Source organism: Pararge aegeria, chromosome 2, assembly GCF_905163445.1.
Source record: "Pararge aegeria chromosome 2, ilParAegt1.1, whole genome shotgun sequence".
Taxonomy (NCBI): domain Eukaryota; kingdom Metazoa; phylum Arthropoda; class Insecta; order Lepidoptera; family Nymphalidae; genus Pararge; species Pararge aegeria.
The window spans coordinates 7220284-7245690 of record NC_053181.1 but is presented as its reverse complement, the minus strand read 5'-3'; the positions used below and the strand labels follow the sequence as shown (position 1 = coordinate 7245690).

The 25407-nt window shown below is 34.7% G+C and overlaps 1 protein-coding gene across 6 annotated transcripts in view; it reads left to right on the top strand.

The window, feature by feature from the left end:
- Window positions 1–25407, top strand: part of LOC120634861 (arfGAP with SH3 domain, ANK repeat and PH domain-containing protein) — a 72864-nt gene that overhangs the window by 2364 nt on the left and 45093 nt on the right. For all 6 annotated transcript variants that reach the window (XM_039905711.1, XM_039905735.1, XM_039905745.1 and 3 more), the window contains 2 exons: window positions 10658–10730; window positions 19260–19408. In XM_039905711.1, coding sequence (XP_039761645.1) covers window positions 10658–10730; window positions 19260–19408 — 222 coding nt within the window. The remainder of the gene's footprint in view (window positions 1–10657; window positions 10731–19259; window positions 19409–25407) is intronic.

Below are 25407 nucleotides of genomic sequence, written 5' to 3'. Positions count from 1 at the left end.
TTTACAGATACTCGTATGTACCATGTGGCGCTTTAAATGTCCCCAGCATTTGAGCCGTCATTTTTGATAGGGACAGCCTGTCCAATTCACATATGTATTTCCATATCGTACGAAACCTGCGGAAAGAGCAGGGGGTGGTGACGATTGTACTCTGATCTGCCGTCACCGCACGGTATGAGGGCCGTTTGTGATGGCAGATCAAAAATTGTTGTCCCATCCCCTTCTCTTTCCACAAGTGTCGTAAAAGTTTTGATTTTTTTTTTATCTACTACAATAACTACCCCGTCTGCCCAATTTGGTGATTATGGGCAAACCCTTCCATTGGGTGAGGCCTTATTCCAGCAGTGGATTTTTATAGGCTATTTATGATGATTATTTCAGTATGAGACTAGTCTGTCTGACAACAGTTCAATTGTGCTCAGCGACAATGATTAAGCTAAGCTAAGAGAGTATCAACAAATAAAACGAAAGTGCTTAAAATTTCACTAATAGTATGAGTAACGGAGCTAAAGGAGATTTGATTAAAATATGAACTTTCTCTTTTTGTTAAATGTAAGCGAGTAGGTGTCACGATTTATTGCCTCATTTATTTATTAATAATGCTTTGGTCAAGGTTTTATTAGAAAATTTACTAGTTATGTTATATTTTGGTGTTTTCTCCCTTAATCCCTTTTAATATTATAAACATGAAGCTGTCTTTGTATGTTTGTCCGTCTTTCACAAAAAAGGGTAACGGATTGACGTACTTTTTTGCATAGATTGCTAAAAATACCTGTGATATGATATGGATATTAAGGAATAACCTATTATACGGTTATAGTTCGGAAGATAAGCGCATTCAGTTATAAGTATCTATAGGTATATCTTAGTGGCTAAGACTCTTTCGGGGGGCCAAGTTCGATCCCCGATTAAATTAAAGTCAGAGGTACGTGCGTACCTCTGACTTTAATTTAATACTACTTGCTTGTATTATATAATGATGATGACAACAAGTTCATCATAATAAATTAGTGTTTAAAAGGTCTCTTATAAAAAACTTCAGTTTGTATTTTTACAAAAAAAAGATACGCCATCCAAATAGGCAATCATCCCATATAGGCAAGTTTACCAGGCTTCCGCTAGCGCTTTTCCTCCACTTTTTACCTCACGATTTCAAGGCTTATCCTATGGGTTATACATAGAAGCGCCATGTCTTAAATCATCTCTCATCAGACACAACACTAAGAAAATATTTTGTGTCCGCTGACCATTATTCAAAATACACAAACATAAGCGCTGCAAATGTAGGCCTTACATATTACTTTGAACACATTCTGTAGCGGCTCTAACGCCTCTTTCTTCGCCTGACAGAATAAAGGATGCTGCCAATGAAAATAATAATATTGTCATTTTAAATTTTTATCATATTTACGTGCTTCACTATTTGGTTGCACACGTGATCGTATCCTAATTGTTTATATCTTTTCCGCTTGTTTATGTAATTTTAAATTTTATCATATTTATGTGCTTAACTATTAGGTTGCACACGTACTCGTCATTGTTTATATCTTTTACGCTTGTTCACACGAGTAGTTCATTACCATTATGTTTATTTTTAAGCTCACATCTTCACGCCCCTCCACTAACAAACACTCCGATTAGTAAACAATGTTCTTAGGCGTAAACAAAAGCATCCGCGGTAATTTAATGTTTAATGTAGTCCATGTAAGGTTTGATTTTTTCTTCATTTGCTAAACAAACCAAGACGGTAAGAAGGTAAACAAGTATGGCGGCCAGTGATTGACGATCATAGAATGACGATAATACCCGAATAAGCCGGACGTAAACGCATGACTCGCATGGAGAGTGCATCAAAGGGTTTCCTTTCGTGACGATGTTAATTAGTTAATTGCAAGCTGAGCTAAAGAACTTAGTTGAAAAAATTTAACTAAAACCTCTATGGTTTTAGTTACATTTTTTCAATGCAATAGATATTATCAATTGTCCGGGACATTTGATAATATCTATTGCAGGCCAAACCTCTTCCAAACGCAACGTGACAGTATTGCGAACATTAAGACCACATGTGAAAGGGTTCTTAGTGTTTACTTGCGGTTATGGGCTCGCGGCGGCGGCTTATTGGGACCAGTTCGACCCAGATCGAAATCTCGTTTCAAGTTTTCTTTACTTTCTAACAGCGTTGCTGTGAAAACAAAAATACTTTCGTCTGGCGATAAATAATAAGGATATACGATGAAAAAATAACAGATGCTCCCTAGTTCACTACTATAAGGAACTAGTAACTTATGAGTCGTCTTAATCGTATCATATTTATAAAGATCACTTTTCAATGTGTATACCTTGACATTTAAAACCTTTTGACTATGAACATAAAAAGGTTTTAGAATCATGGTATTCCAAAAAATGCAGTTTGGATACAATTCGATTAAATTAGAGACCTGCAGTTCTTGAAATGTATGCTCGCTTGCAATTTGCTGATAGTGTGCGAAGTTGATCGGCAGTCTCTTCGTAACTATGTCAACTGTAGTAGAAATGAATAAAATTTGCCATTTTTCAGTTAAAATTTGCAGTTTTTAATGTAAATGGGTTGCTATGTTTTCAAATTTTTACATCATCCAACATTTATAGTTCTCGAGATTCAGATTTACGAGAATCTACGCGTGTTAAAAAAGCTATGTGTTGAATGTTTATAGTTGTAATATTGCTTAAATTTTTACTTATTTCAGCACGTTCAAGTATGTAATAAGGACTCACACGTCTTAATGGTGGATCCTTACTTGGCGTAGCTTATTTGTGTCGCGAAGTTTTGCTGAATATTTGATGGATTTAAAAATATCCCAAACCTTTCATCACCACAAGTACCGTAACAGAAAATAAATTAATTAATTATCCAGTCCTTTGACATTTCACTAAAAACGGATAAGGGACGCGTTCATACGCGGTTTTGCCTTATGCATTATTTGACTTAATTGTACAAATAAACCAAAAATAGCGAACGCACACATTGCTGTTTGGCAAATATAGCGAAATCGCTAAAAGGCTACGCTTGGCGTGATGAGTTTATGCACAAACCGGTCAAAAATAAAGATAAAATTACGTCCTGAAACGGAAACTTTAAAAAAAGTTTCAATTTGTCAAAATAGAGAGTCGTTGTTGAGTGCTCGACGACTGAGGTTACAAGGTCAACCCAATCGCTTTCGCTATCATAGGTACCTACTACTACTCGTACAAAATATTTTTATTAGAATCTTTCAAATATTTATATTTAATAAAAATTTGCAAGAATCTCAGGACTTTTATTTATGTCGGTTATTAGTTTAGCAAGGTTGTCAGCCTTTTGGTATACAATACAATGCAAACTCAAGTAGTTACTGATAAAAACGTTTGTCTCCTGCATCACTCCATCGTTATAGGCGATGGTTTTCCACTTACTATCAGATGGGCCATCAATTAATACTACAAAAAAAAATGATAAACTTAAAATCAAAACATTATCTTACTATAAAACTCGATGTAAATCGTTAAAATTAAGGCCAGCCACTTCGTTATTTTATCTTCGTCACTGGCAATAAAAATACCTATCGTCATAATTTAAAAAAAATACAATCGAATTGAGAACCTCCTCCTTTTTTGTAGTCCTAAATAGTGGCCAATTCTATGAAGATATGCCACGGATATCGGTATAAAGTTACTAATTTATATGCTAAGGAATTTAATTCTGAATTCCTAGCAGTTCAAAAATGGTGTAAAATCTACCAATCCGATTTGCCTGCTACTTCAAAAGCCTATTGACTTATACCTTTTAGCTGAACCAAACGATAGCGCGAATTAAAAAGTATACAGCGCCACCTGTCGTCAGCTCAGAGAACGAACGTTCCAGCAACTTGTCTGTCACTTTTTGTTTACACATACTATACTTATTTCATATATAGAAAAATATTGCTCCTTGTTTTTTTTATTTACATACTTTAAAGGAACTTTTTTTTTACAGAAATCCTCTATAAGGACAAGCCTTTGCTTTATAGAAATTATCAATTGGAAAGTTTCTTTGATCATTATTAGCGTATTTTATATGATAGGTTAAGACTTGTTATCTATAAAAAAATCCACCGGATAAATGTAAGTGTAACAGAAATCTTCAAGACCATGGCAATAACATACCATATTGCTATATTGCAAAATAATGGTCTATTCTATCTAGATTATCAAAGGTTCCATTGACTAATAATTATGCTAAGAAATTCAGTTCTGAACTCTCAGCATTTCAAAAATCGTGTAAAATTCTCCAATTCTAATTGCCTGTTATCAATGAAGCCCATGCACTTATACCTTCTGGGTGAACCAAACGATAGCGCGACACACAAAGTGTACAGCGCCACCTGTTGTCATCGCAGAGAACTAACGTTAAAGCAAAATGTCGTTCGCATGATTTGAACATCTCTGTTTTTTTGTTTTGATTTACATTCTTTTATATTTTATATAGAGCTTTTTTCGGCGTCTTTCGGAAATTGTTAAAACCAAATTGTTGCTTGCTATAATTTTATGAAATGGAAAGATTTTTTTATTATTAGTAGCGTATTTTAAAGTGATAGCTTTAGACTCGTTAGCTAGGTATACAAAAGACCACCGGGTAAATCATTTGCTATCGGTATGTATAAAAAAAAATATCAAATGTAAAGTTTATTTTGATCAATGTAGTAACGCATTTTTATGTCGTCAAGCTAAAACTCGTTATATGTATATAATATAGTTTCGCTAACAAACTGACACTACCATTTTAGACCAGGTGTTTTTGCAATCAAGTGAATTGTAACCACTCTTATATATATGCGTGAATAAAGTTGTTTTATTCAATTAGAGGCTGATTTTTTAATTCCACAGGCTTTGCCAAACGTATTTCTTTCCCGAAATCTTTACTAGATATCATAAGAATTGTAAGAACCGTTCAAACAAATACAAACTTGACTTCCAGTTTTTCACGTAATTTTTAACCCTTTCCAATTTTTCATTTTCTATAACCCTTATTCGTGCTATGCCGAACGTTTAAATAACAGAATCAGCAAAATCACTCCAGTCGTTGACAAGGGCATTTCATTTCCACAATCCCTATGTCCAGCCGAACGTCCTTGATGCTAAAAATGTATTTTTTTTTATATTCCATAATAATGTATTTAATTCGAACAACATTCAGTTTTACCGATACCCAGTTTGATACTAAAGAAATTTATAAATTAAAGTCATTCAGTCACAAGGAACCAAACTGGTTTTGCGATTTTTTTGACGCTATTATATCTCGTTAACAGTATTCAAATATCGAATCATACATTCCCTTCCTAAAGTATTCCCTTTGCAAAATCCTTTGAGATGTTAATACTTTAACCATTTACTCATCGGCTTTCTCCAAATATTTTTTTTTTATCTTTAAAAATTGCTATTATACAATTAATTCCCTTGGGAGTTGCAAATATTATTATAATATGTATAACCTATAAATTCAAGGCCGATGTGTCTCAACAGAAACTCTTAAAATTATTTTAAGAAACATACGGGCAAAATCTGACGAATGAGCCAGTGACCTCTCTATCTAGGGCAGATGCCGTAAAAGGGAGGTATTCCCTGGAACCGGTGGCGTGGCGCAGAAGGAATTCAGCGTTGAGCCACTCTGGGAAATAATTGAGCACTAATTGCGCTCAGGTATTCAGCTGGACGACCTGAGTGGTTGGCTTGAGTTGTTACTTGTTAGTTATGTGGGGAAGTTTTTGCCGGGAGAGCAATGGCAATAGAGGTAAACTAGATTTTTAATAGGTGTTGATTGGTAGCTAATTACTTAGTCTCTCTGTTTAATTGTGAGTTAAAGTACACGCGATACTATATAAATCCCTGTCTACCGCTTCTATATTAGACGTAGCATGTCAGCAGGTGAGATTTCAGTCTAGGGCTAATCTTAAGTTACCTCTGAGCTGAGGCAAACTACACTTAATGGTATAGCCATCGCACAGTTCATTTAATAACCTACTTACTTTATGAAAATGTTTGTATTAGAGAATTAATTACCTACTGTCTTTTTTATAACTGATTTTGTTCTTGTTTTTATGTAAAATCTCTTCATTACTTTATAGTGTTTAAAAGTATGTTTTAAAATTTAAACAAAAACAAACATATTGGAATAAATAAATCAAAATATTATATATTCTCCATGAATGTATGTTTTCATTGCTTTTTAATATTTTCAAAATAATTTTTACACAAAAAAGTTATGAGACATTAACAAAAAATTGAGTTGTAGTCGTATTTTATTGACATTTAAATCCAATCTAGTATTATCACAATAATCAAGTTCGTTGACTTCTTGTTATCGTCGCGAATTCAGCTGGTGATTGGCCGATGCTTCTTTGACCAGTGCATGGTTTCCATTCAATTTCATTGATATATTTTTATCAAATCAGACCCATGTTTGTTTGCAGTATAAAAATAAGTACACAAGATTCGACCAATATCTATACCTACCTGAGATCTATTGTACCATAGTAACATATTAAATTAATGTAAAATCTGTCCATTCCATATAACTCACTTATATTATACTCACAATTTATACTGACCTTAACCACACAATAAGGTATGCCAAAGACTATTATACAAAAGGTATTTACATCAAAGAGTAAACAAACATGAATTAATTGCGATCTGATAAGTAGTTTTGGGCCCAGCAACCATTATGACCTACCAAACACATGGAAATGAAATGAAAATGAAATGAAATGAAATGAAATGAAATGAAAATACACTTTATTGTACACCTAACAGAAATTAAATTATAAACAAAAACAACACAATAAAACACATGGTCCACCCAATTCATATTAAAATGGTCAATTGTTTAATAATATTAATAAGGCTTTTGCAAATAGATTGTGTGGTTAGTGGTTAGCCTCTCATGTTACTAAACATAAATAAAATAAAACAAGTCGAAAGGTGACTTCACCCGGAAATGACTGAGGCGGTGCAGTTGAGTAAATGTTAAACTAAGGCGTAGTTGTTATGTATTACCTATAGCTCAGCCACGTGGTTTCACTAGTGGGCTAAAAAAAGTAAACTGTAAAAAAAACTTAAAACCATTATTAGTAAACGGAATAAAGAATATAAAAGTTCCCACATACAAATTGGTTTATAAACCATAATTATCAATGTCCACGTGCGTCTGTCCGTTTCTTTATTTGTTGCCAATGTTTGGCTCAACTATTGCAGATATTTGGATTTATTTTCGCACATATTATAGTATATGTGGTTCGTATTTTGGAAATTGCTGTAGAATATTTTTTACTCCAGTATTGTGAACGGTTCCCTCAGGATTAAAAACCGAACAGTTATATAATTTAGACGTAAGTGCATACTTAGCTTTATCGCTTCGCATCAACTCATTACCGGCCCACTAAAGAGCACGGGTCTCCTCCTAAAATGAGAAGGGGTTAAGGCCGTAAGCCACCACGCTGGCCTAGTGCGGATTGGTAGACTCCACACACCTATGAGAACATTATGTAGAACTCTCAGGCATGCGGGTTTACTCACGATGTTTCCCTTCACCGTTGAAGCAAGTGATATTTTAATTGCATAAAACGCACATAACTTAGAAAAGAGGTGCGTGCTGGGGTTCAAACTTGGCCCCCCGAAAGCGTACATAGCTTATAACAAGCTATTTCACAAAATTCTGCTTCGGCAGACTTTCATATGTCCATCATAGGCGACTCGCGAAGGATTCGGAAGCAGCCGGTACATTTTAGTGTTTAAAAATACCATATAAATTAAAAGGGCAATATAATAAATTTGCTTTTATTTCCATATTTCCTTTGGTTTCACACACTCCATATTATGTTATGTGTAATAACTTATGTCTGTTATGAGTCATTATGACTGATAATTTTGTGGGCGGACAAGCTAATGTGGCGAAGTGTTATTTATAAATTAATTATATTACTGTCATTTGGCAATTTATTGTAGTCACGTATGTCTAGGTTATCCAAGTATTATCTTTGTGGCAGCCAATTCAGCAAAAAAAATAATTTAAAATGTCAAACTATAAGTAATGAACCTTTGAACGAGGAGTTGCAAAGACATGCAGTTTGTCTTGTTGGACCTCTATAATATTCTCTTCACTACTATCTTTCTGGTTACCGCATATCAAAAATGCGTCATCGGTGTCACTCATGCTCGGATGAGATCATGTCCATTGCTACCTGTTATCAATTTTGTACATTAGCTATCCTATTTTTTATGTTGTTATACCTACTTACTTAGTATTTTATATCACACCACTCGCTCGATAGTGTTATCTGAAAAAAATACGTCATTAAATTCATACAGCCTATCGGGATTGGAATGTTGTGCTGAAATGCATTTACCCATAAGGATTGTAAAGTTAGTCTAATTAATAAAATTCTGTATCCGAAGAAAATCTGCTCACCCATGTTGCTATTTCGCTTCGGAGCCACTCTTTGTATTACATCATAGATTATTTAAAATTCCCTCAAAAACTTATCTTAAGCGTTACATATTGTGGTGTTATTCAAACTGACTCCGAGTATAAAAAGTATATTATGCAACAAAATTATCATATACGAGGTAATGTTATTTTCGTATCCTAAATTCCTACACTCAGGCTTCTAGAGGCACCACCAAACCTCGGAAGCTTCGCTCGCTTCTACCGCGCATTTCTACGGCGTTGTCCATATGACTAAAGGAGAGCACTCCGTGGGAGGAGGTTGTATACTATAACATTACTCGCCATGATTGGATTCACGACCCTCAGTTACCCCCGTGAACATAATTCCTGCTAGAGATAGTAAAAATGAGAATTCAATTGTATGTAACCTAACTAAGTAACATTATGTTTTTAATTACCGGATGCAGCCAGATTTTTTGCATGAATTAAAACATAATAAAACGGAGAGAGTCACAATGTCTAAATTTAGAATAAACATGAAACTTTTCTGCTATAAATTATTGTATATTACGGACGATCAGAAAAACACTGCTTGAGTAAATAATTGACACTAATTCGGTTTTTCAAATGAATCAAAATCATTTAATTACTCCTGATTCATTTAATTGAACCACATGGGCATGTCTAAAATAGTGCTCGATCCCTTTTAGTGAACATTGCGAAATGGAATGCGTTACTTTTAGACCTTTCAGATATTTGTGTAGACTGTATTAATACCGTTAATGTTAGGAAATTTAAGAAAACAAGACATCTCTCTTACGGAAGTGGTTTATACATTAATCCGATTTGTATTGTTCAGGGACGCCTATCCTAGACGCTTCACCTAGACTAGAGGCAGGGTATGCAGAGGATATAAAATGAAGAAAATCTCCAGTACAGGCTAAAAATACTTAAGGGTAGACTTTTTAAAACTTGTTTTTGTTTGGAGATTTTCTTCATTTGATATCATCTGTATACCCTGCCTCGTTTCTTAACAATACAAATCGGTTTAATGTATAAACCACTACCGTAAGAGAGTTATGTCTTGTTTTCGTAATTTTCCTAACATTATCGGTATTAATACAGTACCCTGTGCATACCCTCTATGCACGCCATTGACTAGAGGACTATCCGCTATTGAATTTGGATTAATTTCTTAAATACCTAAACATAAGTTTATCAATTAAAGAAAAACTAGTTACGTTATATTTAGGTGCAGTTGTTCAAATTGAAGGGGACCTGATTAATCGTTGTTTGGGGCGACAGATGTTTGGAGCTAGCGATGAATAGCTCGTGGATCCTATTGAATGTGGCTCACAAAGAATGACCGTGTCTAAAAAATGGGGTCAGGGACTCTCTTTTGAAATACAGCTTTAACGTTATTCGCGATTTTGTACGAAATTTTCTAGGCAACTTGACATTGGATAAATATTTCTGCTTTGTGTAGAACGTTACCATATTCTTAAATTTAATGATGGTAAACATAAAAATGAGTTCACAGATAAATTTAGACAGGTACACAGGACTTTTTCTTGACAATGGCACTGTGAACGACTAGTTTATCACTCGTCAAATAAAAAAAAAAAAGAGAATTCTCTTTTGTTTTTATTTTTTGCTAAGGATTATTTACTTTTGTATGGCGTAAGTTTTCGGCCGTGGCTAGTTACCACACTACCGACAAAGACGAACCACCAAGCGATTTAGCCTTCCGGTACGATGCCGTTTATAAACCTATGAAGGGAATGGGTTTATTATCACTTACTTGTTTGAAATTATAACAATTTCTCTGAATTGAGTATTGGGGTACGTTTTATGGGGGTCACCTTTTGAACTCTCCTTGTACATACATTATTTTCAGTCGCTAGGTCCCTTAAAGTTTTTGAAGAAACCAATCAGTGTTTTGAACCCACTTTTTGATTGATATTTTTTGTATTGGATATAAGCAGGCGTTACTTTGCGGAAGTCCATGATTTACAATGATTTTGTTCCATTTTGACAACTTCTCTGGCGCAGCTTTCAGCGCTGTGATCATTTAAGAGGGAGTTCCCAAGAAGTTGGAATGTATTATCTATAAGCGACAGCCAACACTCCACTTATGAACCAAAATATGTTTTGTGAATGCACACTTTATAATGAAAAATGGCAAAGTAATTATATATCCTTATATCTTTGTTTCAGACCCTGGATTTCGATCGCGATGGCCTAACGAAACTCAAGAAAGCTATAAAAGCTATCCACAACTCTGGAAATGGTATGTTATTTATTGCACTTATTTTTAGTTCAGTTTAAGAAAACGTTGAACATTAAGGTCTTAAAACAGAAAAATACCCAAAAACCATAAAATTACGAACATGCAGAAACCGTTTACACGACTAATATTGAAGCATCGAAAACCAGTCCTCCTGGATTCTCGAACAAACGGTTACGGTACGGTCACTTCATACTAATTAGCAGATGACAGTAATTATTTTGCATTTCTTATGTCCTAAGCGTTTACTATGAAATGGGAAAATGGAAAAAAAATTGTGAGTAAGCAACATTCCGCGGGTGTAAAGTGAGACGTGAGCGGGACGTTTTCACTCTTTTGGACACAATGCATTACATACAATAATGGCTGGATAAGGAATCTTAATTCAGTGCCCAAAACAGCAAATCTGTCTCCTTGTATAAATACATGTGTGTTGCGTTGAATGCCGTTAAAGGAGAAGATGATGAAAACCCAGGATACAAAATCAAAGCATATAAATTTCGTTTATCGAAAAACCAAACGGTAATTTATTTGTGGCCTAGGTGTTAAGCACGATATGCGAGTAATTACACTGGCAACCACGCCCTCCAGACCGGAACAAAGCAATACTGCATGCCGGCAAAAATAAGCATGCCGGTAGAACTGCCCCGGACGAGCAACACACAAAAAGCTCTATTACGACAAAAAAATATAAAACCCTTAAAATAGTAAGACCAGATTGAAGAATGTACGACAGCGTTCAGCGTCTTTGTGGGAATGCCCAACTAAGTTATTATAGGTACGGTATGGCGTCGTCGCGGCACCAAATGCCAAGGATAAAAACGGTGCTCTTAATGAAACTGTTTTAGACACGTGAGCTTAAGGTTCACGTTCCCCCATACGACACGAGGCTGCCACGAAAATAAACGGGGAGGAAGTGTTATGAATAGATGTCTAAAAATATTTAAGTATTTAGTGCATTTAAAGAAGCAAATGTTGGCGTCAGTTTCTAAATAGAAATAGGACCGGGATTTCTAAAGGAATATGTATTCTGAAGTAACTTTAGAGCATAATAGGTACTATTTTCGTTATCTACCTTAACTAACTTTATTTATAACATATATTTATGGATCAATAAACAAATAAACTATTTGTTTATTGATTTATATTACGGTATGAAGCCAATAAGAGTCCTTAGGCACTCGCCACTATAAGTGCCTAAAATTTAATATTACGTTATAGGTTTTCTATAACATAAATGTTGAAAAACTTGTAGTATCTATTTTTGTTCAAATTTCCAAGACGTTTGAAGAGTTGCAAAGGGGACATCTTTATTGAGTAAGAAACAAATGTTTCATTTACGAACTCTTAATAATCATGATTGCCCGAATACAATATTTTTATTAAGAAGTGACAATTATAGATCTGGCAGAAATAAATAATCGGAAATTATTTATTTTTAATACATTAAGAAATATTATATTCGAGAGCAAATATGTAATTAAAACTACAGAAAATTAAATAAGTATCTTACGTATATATACATAACTAAGTAAGTACTTTGAATCTTTCATATGCAATAACTTCGACTATATGTATAATGTATATGTTAAGACTTTTGATCTCCCCATATGGCATTATAGAAACCCGGCAACCTATTCAATATTTCTCACCTTCGGCAATTTATTATAATGACCGCAAGAGGCTTTACTGGGCCGTCGTAAATTTTCCTTACGTGCAACTGATGGAAAGTGGGTCGGCGCGGCGTCTTATTTCATTTTCTTGCGTAGGTAGGTACCATATCCGTTCAGGAAAAGATCGATGTAAATATTAAACACTGTAATCTTTATTTTGAGTATTGAATCGTTATTTTCAACATAGCACGCTTTACATACAGAAAGCTCTCTTATCACCGTCTAATGGAAATTCAAAAATAGTTCATGCCAGGAATTATATGTAATTTGTATAAATGCGCTTTCAATATTGGTTGTAAAATGACGGAGTTATTAATATTGTGAGAAACGGTACTAAGCAGTGCAAGCATAAACAAAACATCTCGTTTATTGCTATGCATTTGTATGACCAGGCACATAGGTCTTCCGGCTTCCATACTTCCGCGTAATTTAACTAAAAACTCCGGTTCTGTCATTTTACAATTACTTCTACCATCAGATTTGATAATGTGAGATTCAACTAAAGCAAACGAAAATGGAAACCAATTGTTGGGTGGTTACTTTTCATAACAATAATAAAGACATCTTACCCTACTATAAATTCTGTTATTTTTCTATGTTTATCAGATAACCACAACAAACGTGCTCGAACGGTTATCGGTACAAAAACGTATAACTCTCGCTTTCGCGCTCGATTATAAGGTGTTCACTGTTCAGATTATAGTATTCAAGAGTTTATTGACTTCGTAATACCATCGCGTGCTAGGATTTGTTTGTGTCCAAGTTGAGCTCCGAACTGGTCGTACGGGTTTGCCTGGGCCGCAGCTGGCAAGGTCGTGCGCGCGCCTGCAAAAACAACCAAACAATCGCGGACATTCCTAAACAGTGATGTATTTTGACCGAAGTAAATATTGCGGATACCTATATAAAAAAGGCGATTTTTTTATTCACGCACCATTGATCTGATCCATTCAGCCTCCAAAAATTTATTGTATTGGGTTTTAATAGCGTTGATTAGTCATATTATAACATTTTTTTAAGATTCTCTAGGAATTCATCTCTTTATAGGTTCTCCTCCTAGTGCTACCAGATTACTGTGCACAAAATTCACCTGACTTAAGCTTTGCAACGAAGGAAAGCCTGCGGGTGTACTTGAGACCGCCTCATCTCCTAAGCCTCGCTCTTCCAAAAGGTTGTAAGGAGAATAATTTTATAACAGGCACATAAAGAACTCAACTATAAAAGTATTGCCGGCAATGTTACATTGATTATGGATGTGTTATTGGAACGTGGCCAAGAGTTTGGATTTTATTTTCCAATGACTACCTAACTACCTACTGATGCTTGCATTATAGATTAAAATAACAATACGCTGACTAATCATTTTGTGATGGGAAATATTAATGAATGAAGACTATAGTTATTTTTCCTTTTATTTCCTATTTCAACAACATAGAAACTGTTTGATGAAGTGATTTTTTTTCTATGGAACAAATAAAATTTAGGTATGTCCGGTACTAACTGTCTATTTATGTGTGACCATTGTAACCTCTAAGGTTTACTGGAAATATACAAAAGTATTTCTTTGTCTTTCGTTTAAGGCCTCGAAAACATTTAAAAACGCGTATTATTACATTCAACTAACATTCTTTTGTTTTTAAAATTTACATCTCAAGGAAACATTGGACTCCTATTAGTCTATTACATAGTATTAGTAGACTATACCTATTGTGTAATTTATGTCTTGTATTTTTTGATATTTTACTTTAAACTCAATCACCTAGCTGAAGTGAATTTTGTGGACTTATACCTACCTTATTTTCTTTACGGTATTATCTAGGACGCTCTAGAATTTAATCAAAAAAGTACCTTCTAAAAAAGGAGTCTAGCGACCTCAATTTGACGCCTACCCAAAAACACTTGTCGGTTTTATGACGCTTCTTGTTTCATTATGACCTTTTCATGTCTATGAAAGGCCGTCGAGTCCTCGTTTAGCCCATACAAAGTGTTAGTGAAATGATTATACGAGCCCAGCGGAGAAATTGAAAGGCATAAGACTCGAGTGTCGTTATTTAATATTCAGAAAGCGTCGATGGGATCGAGCTGGGCAAATGTGGGCCTCGACACGGATCACCATTCTCGTGTCTCCGGCATCAATATTACTTAGGTTTTCATACATTAATCTTAAGGTCTGCTATAGGTACTGCTTGAGATTAGTAGTTAAGGGGATTAAATATAAAAACCACCAAAAAAGCACTTTGAGACCTCAAGCTTTCTTACCCAAAAATAGATTCGAATAAATGGCTATCAAAATTACTATCTAAGTGAATGCCACGGGGCGTTCACCGTGCGTCTTTATCCGCGACCAAGTTGCGTCTTGCGTGCGACCAATCGCAACATTCAGCTCAATCTAGAACGTCTTGTGATTGGTCGTGCTGCATGTCGCAAACTCGAGCGCCTCTAAGATAAAGCGCCGAGCTTGCCTTTATAAATTATCACCAAATCTTGATCAACATCTGGATCTTCTCATTTCTCATTCCTGATTTGAACACGTAGAGATACTCCGAGCTTAGCTCTTACGATCGCCATTCGCGTAGCAACAAGCACTGTTTGAAGACGTGTATTCGACAAATATATATAATATATAATAGCTTCCAGTTACTTATATATTTAGCAATTTGTCTGTTAGTGTATAATTTCACGATTAAACGTAATTACAAAGATTTGTGTGTTATGATTTGCGAGTACCGGAGATACATATCTTTTAGGTTTGTATCCTCGTAATCCCTGTTGTCTCCTAAAAACCAAATGTACATTGACATATTAGAATTTGCTGCTTTTGACAAATAGGACACGTTACTAACCTAGATTTGGTTCAAGGTACTAGCGAGGCAATGTTTATACTCCTATTAATTGTAGAAGCGTTAATTTCAATACGGTTTCGCCAGAGCTCGACCAATGGGATTTTTGCATTTTCATGCGTATAGCTAGCCTCGGTTCCAGTGGCCTTTCCTCTAATGTTTCATTGGGTTCAGCAAAACAAAGTTTTGTATACTATAGTAAGTAGTATATATATTATATATATATACTCGATGAAGCTCCTTACTTATCCTTACTAATAATAAACCAATGACAAAGTGTGTTTGTTTGTCCTTTCTTCACACCCTAACTAAGAAACCAATCAACTTGATTTTTGGCATAGATTAGAAAAAGACGGAGAGTAAAATAGGCTACTTTTTATTCCAGGAAATCAAATGGTTCGCTTAGGATTCGTAAAAAACCGTAATAAAAGCGAACGCAGATCGCGGATGTCAGCTAGCAAAATAACAAATTTACTCATATTTTCATCGTATCTTTTATGCAATTCAGTTGTCAAATAATCCTTGTTCTAAAAAAATATCTTCTTGTTCAGGTGTCAAATTCATAGTTTAGCTATCCCGTTAGTCTGCTGCGTTCATTTGCTCTTTCAGTTTGCTCTATTTTTTGTGAAAAGGGTATACAACGTTTTCAATGATAAAAACATGGTGACGTTAGAGTAAAATAGAAATTAAGTCGCTTATTGTAAAGATCAAATTCATTTAAATTTTAAGCCAGCGCTCGTGGCGGAACTGTTGAAAATAATAATCAGTAGCATAGAATTTGCACTTCAAAATCGAAAGTACTAGGTCCATTTTACTTTGGATTTTCCTAATTCACTGCGACATACATATAATACTAAGGTTACAGCCATGTTTCAGTTTCTCGATATGGTTGGAAGTTGACCTAAGAACAGTCTTTCCTTGGATTGTGTTAAAAATGTATTGTATGCGTGTATCAAAACATGAGTCCACAGCATGAGTCTTTGTTATAGGATCCACTTAAACCTTGTTGAATACGATGCGGATAACCTCTTACATGCTTTACCTATCTTCATATATCTAAAGAACGACAATTTAGTGAAAATGTAAATTTTATTGTGAAAAATCTATGTAGATTTGGGTTTCGCTTCATGGTACGGAATGAGAATAATAAACGAAATGCGTTTGCTATTTTAGCTCAAGGTTACTTAAATGTTTATTGTTACACGATATACCTAACGTGTATACGAAGAGCGCTAAATATGGCAGATCTTAGTGGCAAATATTGTGTCTATCTGTTTTTTGCTCAAAAGGGGATTTTTCCCCGAAAATAAAATTCAAATTATCGCTTAACAGATTCAAATGGTTTGAATCTTTTGAAAATATACCAACTAAAGCGCCCTAAGAACTGGTGAGCCCGCCTTTTTCACTTAGCTAATGGATTGACATGCAGAGTCGGCCTAAGTTTTTCATCTTCTTAGAAGGAATAATTTTCGCACTAAAACGAAGTATGTACAAATAACTATCTCTATGATGGTCTATGCTCTAAATTAGTTAACAATCTAGGTAATACAAAATTATTCAAGTTTTATTATATTAGTCAAGCCATCCTTTAACAAATAAAAGGGCACTACTAGCTCCCGTAATTAATAATCAATCTATTTCTTCATGTTCAGGTTCAATTTACTAGTGCAATACTTTTACTATTTTTCCGTGTCGACAGAATCGAAGGTTGGTCCAACTAACTTTGTTACTTGATCTGAATATTTATACTGGACTAGCTGTTGCCCACGACTTCGTCTGCGTTTGATTTTGTTTTATGATGTGGTATTCAATTCAGTTGTAATTCTAAAAAAAATAATGTATTCAGTATCGCTAAGCCTTAAATGAGGGGTTCGCTGCTATCCGCTGAGGAGTTCTGTCCTCTATCTCCAACCACATTCATCAGATCTACACAAAGTTTGGGCAAAATTAAACACATGTTATAACCATACTATAAGTACAAAACAACCATAATATAAGTACAAAAATAATTATTTAAATCGGTTATAATTTGTCGGAGTTATGGTGTAAAATCGTCAAAGACTTTCATCCCCTCTCCCGAAGGAACCGAGCTTAATGTAGGAATAAAAAGTATCCTATATTACTTCTAACACTGCCAAGAAAGTTTCATGAGGATCGGTTAAGTAGCTTTTGCGTGAAAGCGTAACAAACAAACTTACATTGACATTTATAACATTAAAAGTAGGGATAGGGATAGGGATAGGGATAGGGATAGGGATAGGGATTGAATAACTTAGGCGTTTAATAAAGTCTTTGTTTTAAAGATTTTATGGAGAAATCTTAGCGACTGCTTGGTGCTAATGGATTGAAATCTATAGCTGGTCGCAGAAATTTTTCATGCTTCTCCGAAGGTATATATGAGTAAATATTCTCGTCATACAAGTGACATTATCAAGGAAATAATAAAGTGGTAAGAGAGCTTTCGTCCGGGGTTTCGTTTCGTTCGTCCGGGGAAGTACGAGTACTACCACCGCTAAGCAGCATTGTTGCAATGCTGTGTTCCGTTCTGAAGGGCGTGGTTGCTGATTTAATTACACAAGAGACTCAGGTTGATGCACGACACGACATTATAGGCGATGGTTCTCGACTTTCCATCAGGTGTTTGGTCCGTCAATTAGAACAATAAAAAAAATAAAAAAAAAGACTAACGCGTGATCTTATTATCCATATTTTCTATTACTGACGCGTTAATGACTACTTTAGGTATATTATCTATAAGCTCACATACCTACTTGCTTATGTCGTATAATTTTAAACTACCTGTTAGCAAATCTGCATTTGTATGTACGTTTAGTTAAAGAAAAAAGGTATCTTCGTTCAGACTGGTCAAAATTGTGCATAATCTGTGGTCAATATAAGTTGGAATAGGGATTCAAAATGACAGGAACTTATATGTCATATTGCGGGAAAAATAGAATTACAGGACAGTACAGACAGAAGTGTCAGAAGAAGATTGAAGAAGTTATCTCTTTGTAGTTAATTAAAAGTGAGCTATAAGTTCAGATAGATTGATGTTTGATATTATAATGTGCTATGTAGTAATTAGAGATACCAAAACGTTCCAACGTTATAATCTTACAACGAAAAGAAACCCCATATACATATCTATGTATATGGGGTTTCTTTTATACCTAATTTTCGTTTAGATTGTTTTTCTAGGTGGTTTCAAAAGAATTAGTTGCAAAAGAAATAATTAAGGAAAATATTATAATCTTCTTCTTTTCTTGCTGCCCTATGTTACGGTTTGTAAACTTTAACTTTCTTAGAATGTATAACGTTTCACTGATTCAACTACCGGGTTTAAGCTAGCAAGTTTATCCAGCTCTAGCCTAATTAAATGTCCGGCAGTCTACTGAACGCCACTCCATCAAGTTGTGCAAGTTTCCGTGCAACATAACAACTAAGCTAGCCGGGCTATTGTAATGAAAATCCCCGGCTTAGCTTACAGTCGTTGGACATGATGATGAAAGAGTCTTTACTCGTACCTACCTACTGCTACGATACTTGGATTACGGCTTATCTGCGGTAGTTTGTGTTGAATCATTCCCATTCAATTACATTTGAGATGCTTTGCTCGGGATATATTTGAAACTGAGTTTAGCTTGCGTCCCAAGATTTACTGAAGAGGTATACTCTTCAGTTAATCTTGGGATGCAAGATTTGATGTATGTCAGTAATGATTATCGTATGTCAGTCACGTCTTAAACTAACTAGTTTTTTCGTCGTGTTCTCCCCTAATGAATGTGTAAAAAATGCATCGCTCTGAGAAGGCATTAATATACAACCTCTCGGAAATACGAATCCTTTGTCCTCCTCGAACGTATGGAACTCCTCGATACAAGGTTGTTAAAAAATTTAAAAATAATAGGTACTGCATCTTGATATAAAAAACTATATTTTTCGGTTCTTCTAAGAGAGGAATCTATCGACCATCAAGCAAATTCAGATGTATCATTTATGAATCTTTTGTCCCTGTTTAGCACACGTGGACAATGAGATGTACCTATCTCGGGCCCTGGAGCGACTCGGGGGAAACGCCCTAAGTAAAGACTCCGAGCCGGACATCGGTGCAGCTTTCTTCAAGTTTGCAGTCGTCACCAAGGAACTATCTGCTCTTATGAAGACACTGGTTAGTATGTACTGATATTCAAAAGCAAGAATCTAATTGTCATCGGGTAAACCTCTAATACAACGAGGTGGACAGACGACATTAAGCGCGTCGCAGGTAGCCGTTGGATCCAAGCGGCTCAGAATCGTGGAACTTGGAACTCCCTACAAAAGACCTATGTCCAGCAGTGGACGTCTATCGGTTGATGTGATGATGATGATGATGAAACCTCTAATGCCTAATACCTTACAGATCAAAGTCGGAATAGTTAGTTATTCAGTGTTTTGTAACGCTCTTGACATTTGATAGGTGCTCTCAGTTGAAGTGTGATAAAAAACGCAATTACTGTTCCGTTGTTATACCACGTTTAATGGCGAGGCCTGGAAGGTTAGCGTCAGTTCCATAAAATGGCACTACATTTTCCGATGAAAATCTAGTTTCAGTTTTATTATAAGTATAGATAAATTATACTATAGCGGACGTCAATTAACGATTCAAAATTTACAACACCAATACACCCTTAAGATATTATGTCAATCAGCTCACTGGTTCTAAAAGTGAAACCATACATTTAAGGTTGTCAAATAATTACGATTTTCGTAAACATTTGCAACATTATTGTGTGTGGAACATAATTTCAAGTTTCATATAAATTAATTTCCCTATTTTATGTAACTTGTGTATGATAAATCAAATTATGGAAATAACTTTTAGCAATTATTATTCACATTTTTAAATGTTTGGTTTTATACGATGCTGAACTAAAAGCAAATAGTTTTATATTTAACGTCTTTTTGAGTAAAGCCTTCGCTTTAAGAGCACTTGTAAAAAATCTCCGCCATTTATTACTTGGAAAATGAGATAGAGTAATCAAGTAACAAAGTTTCGCGAGGATGCTGCGATAAAGCACCTTATTTAGTCTAGCGGAATTTATTTTTAACTTAAACTTCTGTGAAGTTTAAATAAATCGTGTATTTAGGTAGTTACCGCCACTGAAATGGAAATGAATCGCAATAATTATTATTAAACTCTTTATTTGTATACCACAACATTTAAAATATAACAGAAACATCGAAAGAAGTAGTAATACAAAAGGCGGCCTTATCGCTTAATAGCGATCTCTGCCAGGCAACCTTAGAATTAGGAAAAAAAAAGAAGAGGAGAATAGACTGCTGGTGGTACAAATATTAAAATACATACATGCAAATAACTACATGCCAATACATAAACTAGTGTGCACAAATAGATAAAAAATAAATAATATAATAAATAAATAAATATAAAAATAAACTAATATATATAATAACAACACTTACATAATTAAATACTTTAACATACAATAAATGAGTAAGTACATATATACATACTATTAAAAGTCGTTAACAATATAATGGGCCTTAACTGCTCTTTTAAATATCGCCAGTGATTTGGATCGTCGTATGCTCAATGGAAGCGCATTCCACAATTCCACAGCTCGTACGCTAAACGAACGCTTATAAAATTTTGACTTATGATAAGGCATACACAGCGTCAGCGCACGGCACGATCTTACACCAGATTGCTCACCAAGAAAAGTGAACTTCTCTTTTAAATACGAGGGAGTATTTAGATGAAATAACACACAGTACAGAAGAGAAAGTACATGCATATCCCGGCGACGACGAATAGGAAGCCACTTGAGTTTCCGAAATACGGAAACATGGTCATATTTGCGAAGGCCAAATATGAACCGAATAGCCAGATTTTGAAGACGCTCAAGTTTATTAAGCTGATCCTCGGTCAGATTAAGAAAGCTAAATAATAAACTTCTTTTTGAAAACTTTATGATCATACATGTAACAATAGGTGAAAACAGCCTCATTGATCTATGTATTAAAAGCTATCATTACGAGATCTTGGGTTCAAGTCTCAGATCATACAAAAGTTTTTGGGATTGGATTTTTTTTGCCAAGATTTTCTCAGTACCTACCTACCTACCTACCTACCTACCTACGAGAAAGTTACTTTTAGTTAAGATATTAGCATTGTCCCTCCCTGTACCTTCAGACTTCAGAGTACGTTAAGCCATGATTCGGCTTGTCAAAAAAAAAATCAAGAATTTTTTTCAGAGAATCTTTAGATTATTTGGAGTTGGTAAATAACTTCCTTAAACTAAAAACTATTTGATAATTACATTAGTTATTTTTTAAATTCATTAGAAATACTTTCTTTTTGAATAAAAATTTTGTTTTTTGATTTTTTTATTGAGAATTAAATAAAATTACATGACGTGCAATTTCGTGAATTTGTTACGAAAGTGTTTCTGTTCCGAAATTGCTCCGCGAGATTGCCTCCACTGCGATCTGTATCCTCTACATTTTTCATAGCGAAGATACAAAATGAATCTAGCTTATGGAGTCGCCTGTCTAGTCAGTTTCGCAAAGTTATTTGAGGCTATCGCAGGAAATTAAGTTATGGAAGGATCGTCGGCCGTCTCTTGAGGAACTCACTGAAACGAATAGGGCTGCCACAATCTCGATTTCTTAGAAAAATGCACTTGTAAGTTCGTTAACGTACAGTTAACCTATTTTATAGAAAAAAAAACTTACACTTTATCTTAAGTTTAATGAAATTTCCGGGCCCTTAATTTTATCTGAACAAAAAATAATATATTATAGCTATTAATTAATAGGGCAACAATGATTGTTTATTTGTCGGTGAATAGACATATCCTTGATGGCGGCATCAATTTGAAGTCTTAATTAACACCCAATTAACTCCCCTCCCGCTTTGGTCAAGTGTAACCGTCCGTTGAAATTGTATGATGGTGTTGTGCCAACAGGTGTGACCACACTTGTGAGCATTCATTTTTTATATCGCAGCTCTATAGCGCATGCCCTGTTAGCCGCTGGCGTAATCTTTGTGCCAAAGAAAATATAAACACACATTATACATTTATTATCGTTCAAAGTCAGTCGAATAGAATGAGAGCAGCGCTTAGCTTTAAATTCTTTTATGCTGTAAGACACGGCTGTAGCAGTTTAACACTGATAAACTCATGATGATGTTGACGAATGCAAATTAGATAGGCACTTAAAATACCAATATCAAATGACCAAAATACTAAAACTAAAATAAATAGATTTTTCATGCATGCTTATGAGCCAGTGTCATGTCTTTGGCTACGATACGTTTGTAACTATTTAATTTTTTAGCTTTGTATGAATGTACAACTTTCTTGCAATAAATGAATTTGAATTTCGCCGCTAGCAAGTCTTTGTCGGTAGGATGGTAAACCTAGATACTTCCGACGCCTCTCAACAGCCCAGACTAGAGCAAAATAGAGAATTTATAAACCCCTTAATTGCCTTAGCTGGGGATAAAACCCAGGACCTCTTACTTAAAACTACGCGCTCACTGCTGTGCCAGTGAGGTCGTCATAAATGAATATTTTACGACAGTGATACGGTATGGATTATCGATGTATCAGACGCGCTAGTATATTATTTACTAGCGGTTTCCCAGGATTTCATTCGAGTAACTGATGGATAGTACATTTTGCCATTATAAAAACCTTCAAAATATATTCTAAACTACACCCCGATCCACTGTGTCGCATTACCTACCTAACGCTGCGTTTACTTTATTTTGCTAGGCTCCTAAGGGCCAAAGCCAAAACCTCATTAAACTGTACTCAATGTCGTTTTTTTATACCTACAATCAATTTGCTAATGAACTTGGAGCTCTTACTTATCTAACGGTATCGGTAATAGGAACTTGATTTGTTATCATTTTGTTATCTGATTTCGATAATTTTCATAACAACTTTTCGCTGATTGATTTAGTTGCACACATAGTTAGCGTATAACTGGTTATGAATTCGTTAAAACTTCTTCCCCTGCACGCGCCTTATATACGATGTTGATATAGAACTAAATATTGCAAAAATGTGAAGTGCATGAGTTAAATAATTTTAAAATCCCCACTTTATCTATTTATAATAAATAATTTAATTCCGTTTAAGCTTGTTTGTCCTTCTTGCAAATAATATCATATCAATGAATCGACGGGATTCTTGCATATGGATAATTTGTAACAGTAATTTTGTAAAGTGGGTTTAATAATAAGTAAACTTTCGTTAACTATAAAGCTTTATATGTTTTATTAAATTGATTAGCATTTTAACAAATGTGCTAATAATATTTATTGAATAGTTTTTAACAATTTATTAAAATGACTATCTGTTGTCCGTGTTTATTGCTGTTTTTTTAACAAATCCCTCGGGCAACGCTTGTATTCAAGTGATAAAAAGTAGCCTATGTTCCTCTCCCTCCTTCCAACTGAGAGTCAGTTGCTGATGATGCCAAAAATCAAGGCGATCGGTTGCTTAGTTAGAGCGTAAAGTAAGGACAAACAAAAACATAATAATATAAGTATGGACGTTTGATTCACAACAAAGGACATTGCCCATGGACATGCCTTGGCGTCGTGTCGTATGTATATTTAATCAAAAAAAAATATGTCTGATTTCTTTATGTTTATTTGTTTTTTATCAACATTTCTTTTACCCTACCATTAAAAACCCAATAAATAATTGACTAATTGACTGAATTATTTTGCACATCCGCCAAGTTAAATGTTTCCAGATATCGGAGCTGTATTTCAATCAATTATAATTAGAAATCGATTCAAAAATTACGATACTTTTTGACTAATAAAAATTATTATATTTATACAATTGCCATTTAATCAAACTTATATATATATTTTGGTTTATTTACGATAAATAATCTTGGTATCTTTGTCGTTTTCAGATATTTTCTAAACCAGAAAGTTGAAAATACTTTTTATCCGTTCAATTGCACGCTTCCTCTCAGGTCTAAAGCAATTAGCAGGCCAGATATTGCCCCTGAGATTGATTTGGATGAATTTTAATAAAATTAGTCTTGGTATAGTTCCCTATAGGTACAAATTATCCTTAAAGATACAGTATTCGCAAATAGCCAAGACGAGTTAAGCCAATGACAGATCTAGTAATGCATATAAGAAACATAAATGAATGAATGAAATACACTTTATTGTAAACCAAATTAAAAAAACGAGCATTAAAAAACAAAAGATAAAAAATAATGAAATAAAGATAATAATGGGGACGAAGAATACATTCCGGAAGAGAGACAAAACGGCCGAGGGTCAGGACAGGTTGAGAAACCGACGGACAAATATTATACCGAAGTTAAAAGGTCACTAACATAGAGCCACTGAGGGTTTTAACCGCAACGTATTTAGAATAATAAGTAATTACATTCTCGTAATTAGAGTTTCAGCCGTTATATTAATTCTCTTTGATGAACCCTGACTTTAAGATTTGCTAATGAAGTGAAAGTGATGTCTCTTAAAATATTTAAGTGGGAGATAAATTAGTCTGAAACATAATTGAGTTATTACTCAAAACTGACACGTCCTTCTTACTTCAATTATGAGTATGACCTTGACAACCATGATACCAATGATCAATTTGTCTTCACAAAATAAGAAAGAATATTTAAAATGTACGCTTTGTCACTGCTTATCATTATTGTAAAGTAGCTGTTTCCGGAGACTACTGCCTGTTTTGACTAAACCTATGAATAGCCTGAATCGGATGCTTATTAATTTCGGTGATTCGTAAAGAAAAAAAGCGTTTCACGAACTCTTATGTGATGACGCCATCTAAAGTTACGACACCGATTCAGCGGAGCGTAAAGATTGATAATACAAAACATAAAAATATGATAATACAAACCCAAAATACCACACCTTATAGCAAGAACCATAGACAAGTTAGGTTATCATATGAGTTGCCTAGTGAAAATCGATTGCTGAAAGATAAATGTATGCCTAGGAATCTTCTTTGATTAGGTTACTTACTTAGGCATTGCCTTGCCTCTCATTGGAGAAAACAGGCATAAGTCCTTTAACTACGTTGATTCTTTGTTAACTTGTATTCATGTATTTTTCGAAGTTTTGGAAAACTAGCTGGTCGGCTGATGCATAAGTGG